Below are 15074 nucleotides of genomic sequence, written 5' to 3'. Positions count from 1 at the left end.
CTCCCACCCGTGGGAGACCCCCTATTCCCTATCACTGCCTCTCCATGCACACTCCTGGTGTCCTGAGCTCTGCCTATGCCTGTGGAAGATTTCCCCGGGCTGTGTGGAGGTGCACCCAGCCCCAGTGGCACACCAGTGCTGCCCAAAGCACTCTCTGTACCAGGGATCCAGATTGGCCACCAATTCCTATACTTATGTCCCCAGCAACATTTATCAACCATTCCCCCAATCTCTTCCCTACTTTCCTCTGATCACTCCTCCAGTACTAGAACCAGAAGTTCTCCCCGACATGGTAGAGAAAGTGATCCAGGAGATGGGAAGTAACCATGGTCACCAATGAGTAGGCAGCCAGCTAGGTTCCACTCGCCGGAACTCCCAGGCCATCTGACGTCGGACAGTCAGGTAAGTGGAGGGCAGGCCAGGAAATCCAAAATGAAAATCTAGGCCTCAGGAGTACATCCATAACAGTTCAGAAAAGAGGACAGAGAGGAGATGAGAGAGGAACTAAAGGGGGTGACTACCCCAACTCCAGGCCCAACCTTCAAGTCTTGGATCTTGATTCTCAATGAAAAAAACTCAGTCTGATTGTTTTAAATAATAAAACTCAGGATATTTTAATTGGACATTAGCACAAAGTTTTCATAATTAATGTAAATGAACCTTGTCTGCAAAGTGAAGTGTGCCTGCTGGTGAGTCACACAGATGCTGCTCCTTCAGATTGAGGTTATACACGCCCCCAAAGGCTCACTTCATTGCTACGATTCTCTAACTAAATCCACATTTACAGCCCTTGCCTCAGACCCTCTGGAGGAGGGGCCAGGGGTTAGCTGGCTCTGAATAGCATGTAGAGCACAGGTATTGTGGCCACAAATGTCACACAGGTGACCAGGGTGCTGTATATGGTGTTCCTGTTGACTTGGGCTTCTAGTCTCTGCTCCATGTCCGACAGTGACAAGATCATACTCCCCTGCTCTAGCAAGGAGCTGGGCATAGCCCCGTCTGCTGGTTCCGCCAGGCCTGGGTGTGCTGCAGCCTTTACAAGCTGAACCACCCCAGCCATTTGGCTACAAGTCTTTTCTAGGCCATCAAGCTGCTCTCGTAAGCCTTCTAGACATGAATGGACTTGCCTGGAATGACTGAGCTGCTCTTTCAAAGCAGCTGAAAGGACGTCTACATCTCTATCTCTGGTAGAGGGAGTACCTGCCTGTGGCCCAGAGCCCTGCCCTGGCCCAGCAGCATGTACCAGGCCTCTCAAGTCCACCATGAGATTGTGGAGGTCCCTCTGCTGGAGGGAGTAGCTAGACGCCTGTTCTCGAATGGCCTCCTGGAGACTCACAGGCCCCTTCTGTGCCTCCAGGAGTAAGGCCTTCAGCTCCTGTAGCCGGACGCGGTTCACATAGGTGGAGCCAGCCACACCAATCAGGGCCCCCAGGACTGAGCCAATGAGGGACCAGTTCTTGGTCCTCTCGGCCCTTGTGCGCTCCTTCTCATGACTTTCCCGCACAGCCGCAGAGAAGAGGGAGAATTTCTCGCGCTCAGAGTCTTCTGCACGCAGATAGCCTGTGCGAAGTCTCTTCTCCTCCTGCAGAAGCAAAGCCATGTTACTGGGTTACATGGGGACAAGGTGGCCCTGCAGCTATAGCCACCAGCAGATGGCTCACTACCTTGTGCCTGGCAGAGTACATGTTCCATAGACCCCTGCTGAATGAATGAAGGTAGCACAAACCCGGCTGGGTCAGAGGGGCAAAGGAATTGGGAGTGAGCAAAGTGAGTTGCATGACCATCCCACCTGTGCAGTCCTAGGTTTGACCAGAGGTGTACTTATGTCTACACGAAGGGAAGTGTCCAGCACTTCCTGGGCCAGCCCCTCCATGGTTCTCCTTCCTCAGCATTCTGGGTCCCAGGCTATACTGCTCTGAACAGTTGGCCCCTGTACTCCAGAAGAAAGTAGATGGATAGGCTCTGGAAGCTTGGGGTTCTGTCCCTCCATAGGAGCTTCTGGTTTACCACTGTACCAGGCCTCTGATTAAAGACCAGTCAGGGTTCCTACCTGGCCCCTCCATGATCTGCCAGGCTAGGGTCACTGTCCGGTGTGAAAGGATTGCCTCCTGAGGTGCCTACCTGCAGCATCCTGTGCTCGAGAGTAGCCAGTTCCAAGTACTGACTGTCCTCCCTGGAGACACGGTCCAAGCGGTCCCTCACCTCCTTCAGCTTGGCCTGGTGAACTTCCAAGTCCTCTCGAGCCTCTCGGACAAGCCCTCGAGCCACCATGAACACTTTCTCAGCCTGCAAAGAGAAAACCGGAGAGGACTCCATCTGCACCTTCTCTCCACACCCACACAGGCTCAGCTGCATTCCCAGCCAGGCTGTGGCTAAGAAGAGGTCACTAGGGTGTGAGCTGCAAAGGGTGGAAACGGAATTCCTTAGACACTAATCCTGGCTCACCCAGTGGTGTTCAAAGTGCAGCCTTGGGCGACACCCATCAGAATCACGAGATTTAGCCATTCAAGCAGAAATAACATGCCCCTGAAAAAACTTGAAAACAGCTAACAATGCACACAATTTGTGTCCATCAAACCTGTGTTGGTAGGCTGTTTCCCGTGTGTTGCCTTATTTATGCCTCATAACAATACCATGAAAGGCACTGCTGCAGCCTCCAGTTTATAGACCTGGAAACACCAGCTCAGCCAAGCTCAAAATCTCCAAGGGAAGAAATGGCACTGTTTGTCTCAAATCCCCCGCTGAACCCCCGGTTCTTCCCACCTTGTTACACTACTCCATGCCTAAGCAGGAGTGGGAACAGAGATGACAGAATGCTTTTCTCTCACCACAAAGGACTTGACAACCACAACCCGCTCTTTCCACCTCACAGTGTGACATTTCCCAGTGCCCTCTACCTTCGCAAAAGATGTTGTAATTACACACGGTAACAGTACTGCAGCAAGCCCCAGGTAACTTTCACCATCAATCCCCAAACAGTCCACAAAGGAAGTATTTGCTGGCCTCACAGAGTGGATGTTAGTGGCCAGGGACTTATTAGTACACAGTAACTGTTTTTAGAGAAAGTAGGTGGCACAGTTACATGGAGACCTTCACCCTAGAAGCATCAAGCCCAGGTTTCCACATGAGAAATGAGGCCAAACACAAGTCTGGATGTGGCTACCCAGCACCACGTGACTGGTTTGGCACATTTCCCAAGTCAGAGGGCAGGGCCAGCCACCCCAGCTCCCCTCCTCACCTCTGTCACCTTTCCCTGGGCCTCTCGAACCTCACTGAGTCCAACAAACTCTTCATATCTGTCCCACCAAGTCTTGGCTGTGGAGGTGGCTCGTTGCTGAATGCTGTGCCCCAGGGCTCTTCCCAGTGCTGGGAGGCGGTGATGCAGGCCAAGGGCCACTTCCTCAGGTCTTTTCTCTCCGGGTTGGCTTGGGCCTGGGCTGCAGAGAGTCCTGGTCATAAAGAGGTCCCTTCCAAGGAGGCCCCTCCGGACCAGTATGCGGGGCACACCCACGATGTGCTGCATGGCAAACCCAGGGCTGCGCCCCGCCATCAGGAGATCTGTGAGGGGGACGCCAGACAGGTCAGCTCACAGCTGAGAAAGGCTGGACATAAGTCCGTTCTGAGGCCTAGGGACAGTTCTGAACAGACTAATCCTCACTATAATCATCTAAACTGAGCACCACCCTGTTGGGCCCAGAGACTGCGGCCCCTGTGGCAAGAGGATGGTCAGGCTCTCCCTGGGTGCTCTTGGGCAATGGAACGCAGTTGGGGAAGAGCCTCTAGGATACCATTCCTTCCAGTGCCTGCCACCATGCCACACAAAGCGGACCTTTCCCTGCTACCCACTTCCCTACATCCCCCAAGTCTCTCTGCTATGACTTGAATGAGAATCCTGATGTCCAGGTTTCTGATATCAAAGACAGTTTTGAAACCAGAGTTGTATACATGCTGACAAAGCCCCACAAAGATGCATAAATACTCCCTGCAATGTTGTAGAACTCAGAGAAACTCAGGAAGACTAAGATCCAGGATCATTTCTGTCAAACAGCCTCAAAACCAACTCCCCAGACTCTCTAAGGACTGCCTCAGCACAAGGGAAGCAGAGTTTCAATTCTGTGCAAGGGCCTAAGGACACAGGCCATTTGTGACCCAAGACAGAAAACTCTCAGCTCTCCTCTAAGACAATTCCAAGGGCAAAACAAAACAAAACTGTTTTTGCCACAGAGGACTTTTCTTAGGTTCACACCATCCGTCTTCGTCCCCAGACTTTCCAGGCCACCAACTCTCAGTCTCACACTTCTTGACTTCCATAAGCTTTCTCTTTCCTCTCCAACCTGCCATTGCTCAACGGGTTAGGTTTCTCTCATCTTTCCCTCTTCCATCTTGCTTTGGTATTTGGGCCTGCTTCTCATTACCTGAACAGCAAGGAGTCTCCCGTTATCCAGAATCAGGCCTCACCTGAGCCCAAGAGTGCCAGTGATTCTGAGGACGGCAAAGAGGTGGCCAGGTGACCCATTTTCTCAGAAAAAGCTGAGCCAACAGCACCCTCCTCTGGCCAAACCACACCTCAAAGTCCCTAAGCACTGATCCTGGCTGTGAGAGCGACACCTGGTGGCCAACAGACCAAGCCAGAGAGAGAAAAGCAGAGGGAGCTGCAGACAGGAAGAAATTGAAGGAGCTCCAGATACAGAATAGAAAGGGGCTTCCTGATGGAAGGTGATGTGAGACAGGGGCCCCCCACAGCACCCTAGCCTCCTCTCCATCATGCTGTGCTAAGAGCTGTCTTTGGAGAAGCTCAGGGGCTTTGAAAATACAGCTGGTAGGGTAGGAACATGTCTTCTGGGCAAAGTGGGCCTGAGCTGAGAGCCGCAGAAGGGAACATCACTGTGACAGTGGTCCCAAGCTCGTGCCACATCCAAACCCCTGGGCCCCCTTCATAAGGCTGGGTTCCATGGCCATAATGGTGCATACCATCCAAGCCCCAGAAGCCCAGTGAGACTCCCAGGCCTCAAGGCCAGCACCCACGACACACAGGCCGGGACTCTATAACACCCCTGCAGGTGTATTCTTCATCAAACAAAGCATGCAGTGTCCACCATGGCTGGCACCACTTTTCAACACCCTCTCTTCCCAACATCACTGCCCCTCTTGCCTTCCTCCAACCTTCTCAGCCTCCTTTCCCAGCACTGCCTCTACTAGCTGCCCACTTTTAGACCCCAGGAAGGTCACCCACTCCTGGCAGAGATGACAACTACTCTACTGTCTCTTGTGCAATCTTCGCTTTCTTCCCTCCCCTCCCCCACCCCCACATTCTGCACATGGCAGCCCAAGGCTCTGTAACACAAAAATCAGATTACATTCCTCTGATCAAAATCCCCCAAAAGCTCCCATTTCACCTGGTGGTGGCCAAGAAGCCCTGAGACCTCTCAGCCCTCATCCTCTTCCTTCTACTGCCATACTCTGCTCCAGCCACTGTGCTGCTCTGTGCCCTGCCACCTCCTCCAGCTAGATGACTCTTCCTACACAAGTCTACTCAGCTCACCCTGACATCTTCATCTTTGCCCAAATATCACCTCTCAGTAAGGCTTCCTTGACCACTCCCTCCCCAGCTCTGCTTTATTTTTCTCCTGATGGACACATTTCCTTATGTGTTGCCTATTCTCTCACTAGAACGTAAGCTGGGTGACAACAGAGACTTCATAAGGGAATGTGGCAATAATTCCCAAGTTGTTTCTCCACTCCAGTCCTTCCCCTCAGCCTCTCCACCACCCCACCAGCCCCCAACCCCAGGCCCCATTTCTCAGCCCCCAGGATGTCACCACTTAGATGTTTCACAGGCCTGCCAACCAGCAAGGGGAAGAATGTTCCTGGCAAAGAGAAAAGGTGGAAAGTGTTTGAGGTTGCTCAAAACCTGAAAGGCAGTCAGTGCAACTGGAAAGCAAAAGCAGAGATGAATGGATGGAGAAGCTGGACAGGTGAAGTAGGGCCCTGAGGGTCAAGTTCGGAATCCTGCCCCTTCAGATCCATTCTCCCACTCTATGTAGATGGCTGTCTCCTACCAACTGCTCCTTCCTCAAGCCTCTATCATGTTCCTCATCTTCACTTCCAGCCTGATAGTCTGCTTGCTTCATTTTCCACCAAGAAAATAATAAAAAGTTGGAAAAGAACTTCTACAAACTCCCAATCACCAGTAACTGCCCCATTTCCACCTCCTCTCTTGATCCTCAGGATAAAAAAACCCATGCTTCTAGGGAAGACCAACCTGTGCCCCAGGGCCCAAATCCTCTCTCTTCCTGAGACACTGCTCAGTAATTGATCTGACACCCCCACCAGCAACTGCCCCATTTCTCTGGTTCCCTTTATAACCAAACTCCTTGACAGACTGTCTGAATTCACTGTTTCTCTTCTCTGATTCCATCCACCTCCCTCTGATCTGGCCTTCACCCCCCTCCTCCTTCACATGCCATTTCACTTGGTTTCCAGTCCCCACACATCTGCCTAACCTCTGGAATATGCAGCACCCCAGCGCTCAGCACTCAGACTCCTCTCTTATCCAGTCCTGTGGTTTTAAAAATCATCTATGAAAATGGTCTAAAAAATTTATTTTGGTGAAGGCCATACAACTCTGTGAATATAATAAAACCACTGAATTGCACACATTGCATGAATTGTATGGTATGCAAGTTATACATCAATAAATTTTTTTTTTTTTTTTTTTTTTTTGAGACACGGAGTCTCGCTCTGTTGCCCAGGCTGGAGTGCAGTGGCCAGATCTCAGCTCACTGCAAGCTCCGCCTCCCAGGTTTTACGCCATTCTCCTGCCTCAGCCTCCCCAGTAGCTGGGACTACAGGCGCCCACCACCTCGCCCGGCTAGTTTTTGTATTTTTTAATAGAGACGAGGTTTCACTGTGTTAGCCAGGATGGTCTCGATCTCCTGACCTCGTGATCCACCCATCTCAGCCTCCCAAAGTGCTGGGATTACAGGCTTGAGCCACCGCACCTGGCCCAATAAAGTTATTTAAAAAAAAAAAAAAATTATACTCTTGACTCCTCCAGCCCATACCTCTCTCCACAGGGTTCTTGGCCCATTTATCAAACTTCCCAACCTGTATCTCTGCCTGAAAATCTTTTTTTTTTTTTTTTGAGACAGAGTCTTGCTCTGTCGCCCAGGCTGGAGTGCAGTGGCACAATCTCGGCTCACTGCAACCTCTGCCTCCTGGGTTCAAGCAATTCTCCTGCCTTAGCCTCCTGAGTAGCTGGGATTACAGGCACCCACCACCATGCCCAGCTAATTTTTGTATTTTTAGTAGAGACGGGGTTTCACCAAGTTGGTCAGGCTGGTCTCGAATCCCTGACCTCGTGATCCACCCACCTCAGCCTCCCAAAGTGCTGGGATTACAGGCATGAGCCACCACGCCCGGCCCATCTGCCTGAAAATCTAATGGAGATCTTATCTTCCCCTCCCAAACCTGTTTTTCCCATAGCCTTCTCCAACATGGATGACAGCAATACCAAGTTCAAGTATTCAGACCAACAACCTCGCATCACCCCGATTCCTCATTTCTCTCCCACCTCACATCCATCTATCAGCAAATGCCACTGGCTTTCCAAATCCAGGATCCCTCCTCTTCTCACCTCTGCCATTGCTACCAAATGGGCCCAATGACCCACATCACATCTCTAGCCTGGATTATCCCAAGAGCCTCCCGACAGACGTCACCCTGCTTCTATTCCAGTCACTGCAATTTATTGTCAGCAGAGTCAATGTTCCTTTCCAAACACAGGTGGGACCATGTCTCTCTGCTCAACCCCTACAATGGTTCCCCACTTCTCTCAAGGTAAAAGCCTGTCTTTTCCATGGCCTACAGGGAACCTACCCACTGGCTCTCATTCCTCTGACCTCATCTCCCACTAGTCTCCCTTTCCTCACTCCACTCCAAGCACATGGATCTTCTTGAAGTTGCTGGAGTGCACCAGGTTGTCCCCAGCTCAGGGCCTTCATGACAGCTGCGATCAGTGCTGCTTGCTCCCTCACCTTCTTCAAGTCCTGCTCAACTAGTAGCCCCTTGGAAGATCTACACACACCCTATCAGATATGGCGATCCTACTCCCACCCTAGCACTCCTGACCCACTTTCTACGCTTTATTTTTTCCATGCACCTATCACATGACCTGCAATATGTATCTCATTTATTTGCTTTGGTTATAGTCTGTCTCACTCACTAGAATTTCAGCTTGGTACCTACATATAGTACATACCCAGCAAAAAATGTATTCATCTGCCTAATCTTTGGACACTGTAGCATCCCAGCACTCAGCACTGTTATTTTAAAAATTAAGAGCTTTGGCTGGGTGCAGTGGCTCACCCCTGTAATCCCAACACTTTGTGAGGCCGAGGCGGGAGGATCATGAGGTCAGGAGTTCAGACCAGCCTGGCCAACATGGCGAAACCCCATCTCTACTACAAATACAAAAATTTTTCAGGCATGGTGGCGGGCACCTGTAATCCCAGCTACTGGGGAGGCGAAACCCAGTCTCTACTAAAAACACAAAAATTTTCCGGGCATGGTGGCGGGCACCTGTAATCCCAGCTACTGGGGAGGCTGAGACAGGAGAATCGCTTGAACCCAGGAAGCAGAGGTTGAAGGGATCGTGCCATTGCACTCCAGCCTGGGCGACAAGAGCAAGGCTCCATCTCGGGGGAAAAAAAAAAGCTTTATTGATATATAACTTGCATACCATATAATTCACGCAATAACTTGCATACTATATAATTCACTCAATGTGTACAATTCAGTGGTTTTAGCATATTCACAGAGTTGTATGGCCATCACCAAAATAAATTTTTTAGACCATTTTCATAGATGAATAAACAGAATTCGCAAACTGCTGCACCCCTGACTATATTATAAAACAAACTCCTTACAGGGGTTTTCAAAGCTATAGGACCATGTGATATAACTCCCGCCCACTTCTGCCATCTCCCAGCCTAATCTACCTCCACCCAAGCTGTGCTTTCCTGGGTTTCAGGAACGCGCCGAGCTTCAAGGCCTTTGCACATGCACATGCCCTGCTGTGTACCTGAAGTGCTCTTCCCGCGCACGGCCACAGGCCTGGGGGGCCTTCCGATTAAGTACCCCTCCTACAGTTCCAGATTCTACCCTGGCAGGACGACCCTAGCTCCTCGTACCTGGCGCGGCCGGACCTAGCGTCTGCCACTCAGTTGACCTCTGACCTGTTAGTCCCCGCCCCTGGAGTGCCGCATCCGGTAGCGAGAGTTCAACTTCCTGACTAGGAGCCAATCAGGGGGGCCGCCTCGCTGTCTACGACAGAGGGTGGGGGAAGATGCGCCGTTTCCGGTGGCAGGGTCTGGGGAAGGGGCGGCAGGCGCCATGTCCGGCCGCGAAGGTAAGTGTTGCGGGACGGTGAGGACGGTGAGGACTGTGAGGACTGCGGGGACGGTGGGGCAGGGACCGGGCGGCAGGGTCAGGCCGAACGTGCTCGTGTCGCCCACAGGTGGCAAGAAGAAGCCACTGAAACAGCCTAAGAAGCAGGCCAAGGAGATGGACGAGGTGAGGGCGGGCGCGGAGGAACGGGCGGGTGCGGAGGGCCTGGGAGACAGGCCTGAGTTGAACCCGCTCTGCTTCTCCCCAGGAAGATAAGGCTTTCAAGCAGAAACAAAAAGAGGAGCAGAAGAAACTCGAGGAGCTAAAAGCGAAGGCCGCAGGAAAGGGGCCCTTGGGTAAGTGGGAGCTGAATGTAGCTCAAGCTGGCCAAACGCTATGAGCGTCTGTTGGGATGAGGGCGCGGACATGCCCTTTTCCTGCCTCCTCAACTGCGAGGTCTCGTTTTCCGACGTCCGCTGTAGCGGATGTTCTTTAGCCAGTCTGGGATTTGCAGCAGCAGTAAGGGCGGGGAGCTGGAAACGAAGTCTCCTGCCTCCCAGGCAGTCTGGGCTTCCATTCCTTAGGGAAGAGCTGCAGAAACGGAAACATTGAAATGTATTTACCTCAGACGCAGATTCATACAGTTAAGTTTCTCAGTGTCTTCCGCAATCTCTTGCCCCAAATTCGTATTTCACTGCCTTCTTAGTGTTTGAACGTTACTTGACTTCGAAGTTTTTCTGTGTGTGTTTTGTTTTGTTGTGTTTTTTTTGAGACAGAGGCTCACTCTGTCTCCCAGGTTGGAATGCAGCGGCGCGATCCCGGCTCACTGCAGCCTCCGCCTTCCGGGTTCTAAGCGATTCTCCTACCTCATCCTCCCAAGTAGCTGGGAGTACAGGCGGCTGCCACCACGTCTGGCTAATTTTTCTTTTTCTTTTTTTTTTTTTTTTTTTTTTTGAGACCGAGTTCGGCTAATTTTTGTATTTTTAGTAGAGGTAGGGTTTCACCATCTTGGCTAGGCTGGTCTTGAACTCCTGACCTCGTGATCCACCCGCCTCGGCCTCCCAAAGTGCTCAGATTACAAGCCTGAGCCAAAGCCCCCGGCCACCTTTTTTTTTTTTGTACTCATATTATCTCTATGCTTTTGCTTTCTGAGTCTTTCTACTTCTGGGTGTGCCTAGACTAAAAGATAAAGTCCAGGCTCTTCAGTGTGCTGTTGCTCCATAGGCTTTTCTAACTGAATCCTCCACCTTTTTACATCTTTTATGTAGGAGGAATTCATTACATTTCAAAAGATTTTTGAGGCCCAGCAGTTCTAGTACTTTATGTGCATCTTAAGCATTATTTTACATTCATCCAACTAGTGATTATTTCCTCCACAGTTGTTTATGCCCTATTTGAGCACTGTGAGCCACACTAGGCATGATGGAGACAAGGATGGTGGGAGTGTCATCTGGGGCTTCTCAAGACCTGTCTCCCAGTGGGTTTGATCCATTATTCTTTACCTACCCAGCACTGAGATTCTAGTTCTTGAGATTCCTTTTCAGAATGGTGTAAGGGGCCAGGCACAGTGGCTGACGACCATCATCCTAGTGCTTTGGGAGGCCTAAGCAGGAGGATTGTTTAAGGCTAGGAGTTCACAGCATCAAAGGGAGACCCTGTCTACAGAAAAATTTTAAAATTAGCTGAGCGTGGTGGTGGTGGCTCATTTCCTGTAATCCCAGCTATTTAAAAGGCTGAGGCAGCCTCACTTAAGCACAGGAGTTAAAGGTAAGAGGATTATTTGAGCACAGGAGTTCAGGCTGCAGTGAGCTGGGATCACGCCACTGTATTCCAGCCTGGGAGATAGAGTGAGACCCTATCTCAAAAAAAAAAAAAAGGTATCTTGCACCCTCTTTTAATCTGTGATTGTGTATAGGGAAAAGATCAGCCCTTAGTGTAACTCTATGCTAGTTGTTTCTCATTGAGCATCATCTAATTTTTTTTTTTTTAAGGTTTATTTTGTCAGGCCCCTTTGGATCTTCTTTCCTGTATTATGCATACATAACCCTACACTGTTTCTTTCTTTTTCTTTTTTTTTTTTTTTTTTTTGATGGAGTCTCACTCTGTTGCCCAGGCTGGAGTGCAGTGGCGCAATCTCAGCTCACTGCAACCTCCGCCTCCTGGGTTCAAGTGATTCTCCTGCCTCAGCCTCCTGACTAGCTGGGATTACAGGTGCACATGGCCATTCCTGGCTAATTTTTGTATTTTTAGTAGAGACAGGGTTTCACCATGTTGGCCAGGATGATCTCGATCTCCTGACCTTGTGATCTGCCCACCTCAGCCTTCTAAAGTGCTGGGATTACAGGCGTGAGCCACGGCGCCTGGCCCAATCCTACACTGTTTCTTAAATCACCTACTGGGTTCCACATATATGATGATTTGTAAATTAGTAGAGTATACCAGGTGCCAGGATCATAATATGGAAGGCAGTGTAAGTGTAACATGGCAGTTAAGAATATGGACTTTGAAGTCAGACAACTCAGGTTGGAATCCTGGCTTGTCACATACCTTGAACAACACCTAACAATAATACTTCTTTTTTGGCTGGGCACACGTTTGTAATCCCAGCACTTTGGGAGGCTCAGTTGGGTGGACCACTTGAGGTCAGGAGTTCGAGACCTGCCTGGCCAACATGGTGAAACCCCATCTCTACTAAAAATACCAAAATTAGCCGGATGTGGTGGTGTGTGCCTGTGTAGTCCCAGCTACTCGGGAGGCTGATGCATTAACAATCGCTTGAACCCGGGAGGCGGAGGCTGCAGTGAGCCAAAATTGCACCACCGTAGTCCAGCCTAGGTGACAAAACAAGACTCCGTCTCAAAAAAAAAAAGCCTGGGCTCGGTGGCTCACACTTGTAATCCCTGCATTCTGGGAGGCTGAGGCAGGCAGATCACCTGAGGTCAGGAGTTCGAGACCAGCCTGACCAATATGGTGAAGCCCCGTCTCTACTAAAAATACAAAAATTAGCTGGGGCTTGTAGTCCCACCTGCTCGGGAGGCTGAGACGAGAAAACTGCTTGAACCCAGGAGGCGGGGGTTGCAGTGAGCCGAGATCGTGCCACTGCACTCCAGCCTGGGCAATACCGCAAGACTCTGTCTCAAAAAAAAAAAAAACTTCTTTTTCTGTAAAATGGTTTGATATGGCATGAGGATTAAATAAGCCAATCCATGAAGTATACAGGAGTGTAGATCTAGACCAGTGCGCAGCCAGCCACTGCTTGTAAACTCCATCTTATCCTCATTTTACCTTTCCCTAGAACAGACAGTATCAGTGAAGCTGCTATCCATGCTTGTGTTAAAGTGAATGCCCAGTACAAAAGCCAGGCTTTACTAAGGTCCACAGCAGGTCCATGGGGCTTCTACCTATATATAGGTAGATCTTCCTATATATAGGAAGATCTATATTTTTCCCTAATTGTGACTATTTTTCTTTTGCAGCCACAGGTGGAATTAAGAAATCTGGCAAAAAGTAAGCTGTTCCTTGTACCTGAGGAGATGGTGACCCTTTATTTCATCCTTATTTAAACGTCTATATTCCCTGCCGTAACATCTTTTGCCATCTAAAGCTGGAATTAAGTGTTGTCTTGGAGCTGTTGTACATTTAAGAATAAACTTTTGTAAAAAAAAAAAAAAAAAAAAAAAAAAAAATTCTTACAGTGGCTTGTTATCTCCTAGTTGTTTTCACTAAGTCATTCCTACCATAACTGTGAAAAGTAAAACCAGCTCAGAACCTTGCCAGAGTCTGCTCTTTGGTCCTAGTTCTACCCTAAACTTTGTATCACCTGAAATTAAACCAACTCATTTGAAAGGATGTCCTTCTCGTGTGTTGTATGCCTGACAATACCTTACATGAGGTTAATGGAAGAATTTGCACGTTTTTTTCTTGGTGGGGGAGGGGGTGGAGTCTCTCTCACCCAGGCTGGAGTGCAGTGGCATGATCTCTGCTCAGTGCAACCTCCACCTCCCAGGTTCAAGGTATTCTGCTTCGGCCTCCCAAGTAGCTGTGGTTACAGGCACCTGCCACCATGCCTGGGTAATTTTTGTATTTTTAGTAGACGGGGGTTTCACCATGTTGGCCAGGCTGGTCTCAAACTCCTGACCTCAAGTGATCTGCCTGCTTCAGCCTCCCAAAGTGCTGGGATTACAGGCATGAGCCACTGTGCCTGACTAGAATTTGTGCTTTTAAAACCCATCTTGAAATTGTGACATCCAGATTGCCAAATGTTTTGGTGAGACTTGTTCATCTGTTCATGTAAGGTGTGTGCTATATGCAGGCACTGGGGTACGTACCAGGGAACAGTTCCTGTTGTCAAGGAACTTTTCTACTGTGAAAGAGGCAGGGCAGGGCAAATGATATGATCCTCCAAGTTGCTGGCAGTGAAGTCCCCATGCACACCAAACAGGTCCAGGGCAGCAGCTGCGGGAAGCCCCAGCCCACTTGCTGGTGGATGGAGGGGGTGCCAGTGCCAGGCAAGGGGTTGGGGGTGAGGCAAAACAGGGGCTCATTCTACCTCCTGCTGCCCAAGACTGGAGTCCCAGGCATACCTACCCCTTGCCCCTCACTAAATGCAAAGACAGAGACCACAATGTATGCCAAATATGTATTAAAACGCTTAGCTGGGTGTGCTGGTGCACTTCTGTAGTCCCAGCTATTTGGGAGGCTGAGGTGGGAGGATCACTTGAGCCCAGGAGTTTGAGGCTGCAGTGAGCCAAGATCACACCACTGCACTCCATCCTGGGAGACAGAACAAGACCCTGTATTTAAAAAAAAAAATTAATTCAGAAGCACAAGTATTTGGATTTCCCTCCCAGGCCCTTAATACAACTATGTTAATAATACTGAGCTTTCTCTGAATGTATTTTCAAAGAGAGCTCTGGAACCATTACGGGACTTTGCTAAATCAAAACTAGGTTTTAGAATATTTAAAACTTTCATGATTAATGTACTAGATATTAACGCAGGATGGGGGGTGGGGGGAAGCCTGTGTTGGTCCTCTCCAGAAAGTTGCACAGCCAGGAGCACCCTTCTATAGGCTTCAGGCATTCCCTATGGGGCCTTGCCAGTTGGCACCCAGCCGTATGCTGCTAAAACAAACCTGAGCACCAGTGATTGACACCGTGAGAGCAAGTTACTTGGTGGAACCTATCCCCCTTTAACAAATGAACAATCCTGTCTCTTTCCAGGACCAGAGTCCTGCAGCAATTAAGCATGCAACATTTGGGCAGCTATCTGAGGGAGACTACCAGTTACTCCAAAAAACTTTCAACTCCTTAGACATTGTAGGCCCTGATAGCACTCTCTTTTTCATTTAATCTTTTTATTTAATGCCTTCACAAACATTCCTAGGACACTCACAGGTGAAGTTTGGCACTGAGCAGGTAAGGCTGAAAGGGTCTTGCTCCTGTTACTCTCCATTGCCAGTTCTCTATTGCGGCTGTTCTGCATACCACAGCTGCCCAATAAAATTTGTCAGGCACGCAAGCCCACCTCAAATTGCTGCTCCTTTGTGAAACTTTACCTCTGTCTTCGCCACAGGTAACTGACCTGGCCTTTCTGTGGCCTCCCTTTCAATGTAGAATTCTCGTGTTAGTCTTATGTGCCAGCCTCCTACCCCTCTATCCTGCTAACTTGACTCAACCTGTAGGACA

At 49.7% G+C, this 15074-nt stretch overlaps 1 protein-coding gene across 6 annotated transcripts; it reads right to left on the bottom strand.

Annotated features, from left to right (window-relative positions):
- Positions 1-585: 585 nt before the first annotated feature.
- Positions 586-9566, bottom strand: CCDC51 (coiled-coil domain containing 51). Of its 6 annotated transcripts, none has more exons than XM_023231644.1 (4): positions 9192-9566; positions 3239-3558; positions 2122-2286; positions 586-1582 (listed from the first exon to the last, which is right to left on the bottom strand). In XM_023231644.1, the coding sequence occupies exons 2-4, from the start codon at positions 3548-3550 to the stop codon at positions 824-826; spliced, it is 1236 nt and encodes a 411-aa protein (XP_023087412.1). In that variant the 5' UTR covers positions 3551-3558; positions 9192-9566; the 3' UTR covers positions 586-823. The 6 variants fall into 6 exon arrangements, with proteins under 6 accessions (XP_023087412.1, XP_023087414.1, XP_023087411.1 ...); XM_023231646.1 differs by having other exon boundaries at positions 3239-3437; positions 9192-9247; XM_023231643.1 differs by having other exon boundaries at positions 9083-9235.
- Between the last annotated feature and the right edge of the window lie 5508 nt (positions 9567-15074).

This window comes from Piliocolobus tephrosceles, chromosome 2 (assembly GCF_002776525.5).
Source record: "Piliocolobus tephrosceles isolate RC106 chromosome 2, ASM277652v3, whole genome shotgun sequence".
Lineage (NCBI taxonomy): Eukaryota > Metazoa > Chordata > Mammalia > Primates > Cercopithecidae > Piliocolobus > Piliocolobus tephrosceles.
Note: the sequence above shows the minus strand (reverse complement) of the source record. Positions and strands in the feature narration are given on the sequence as shown.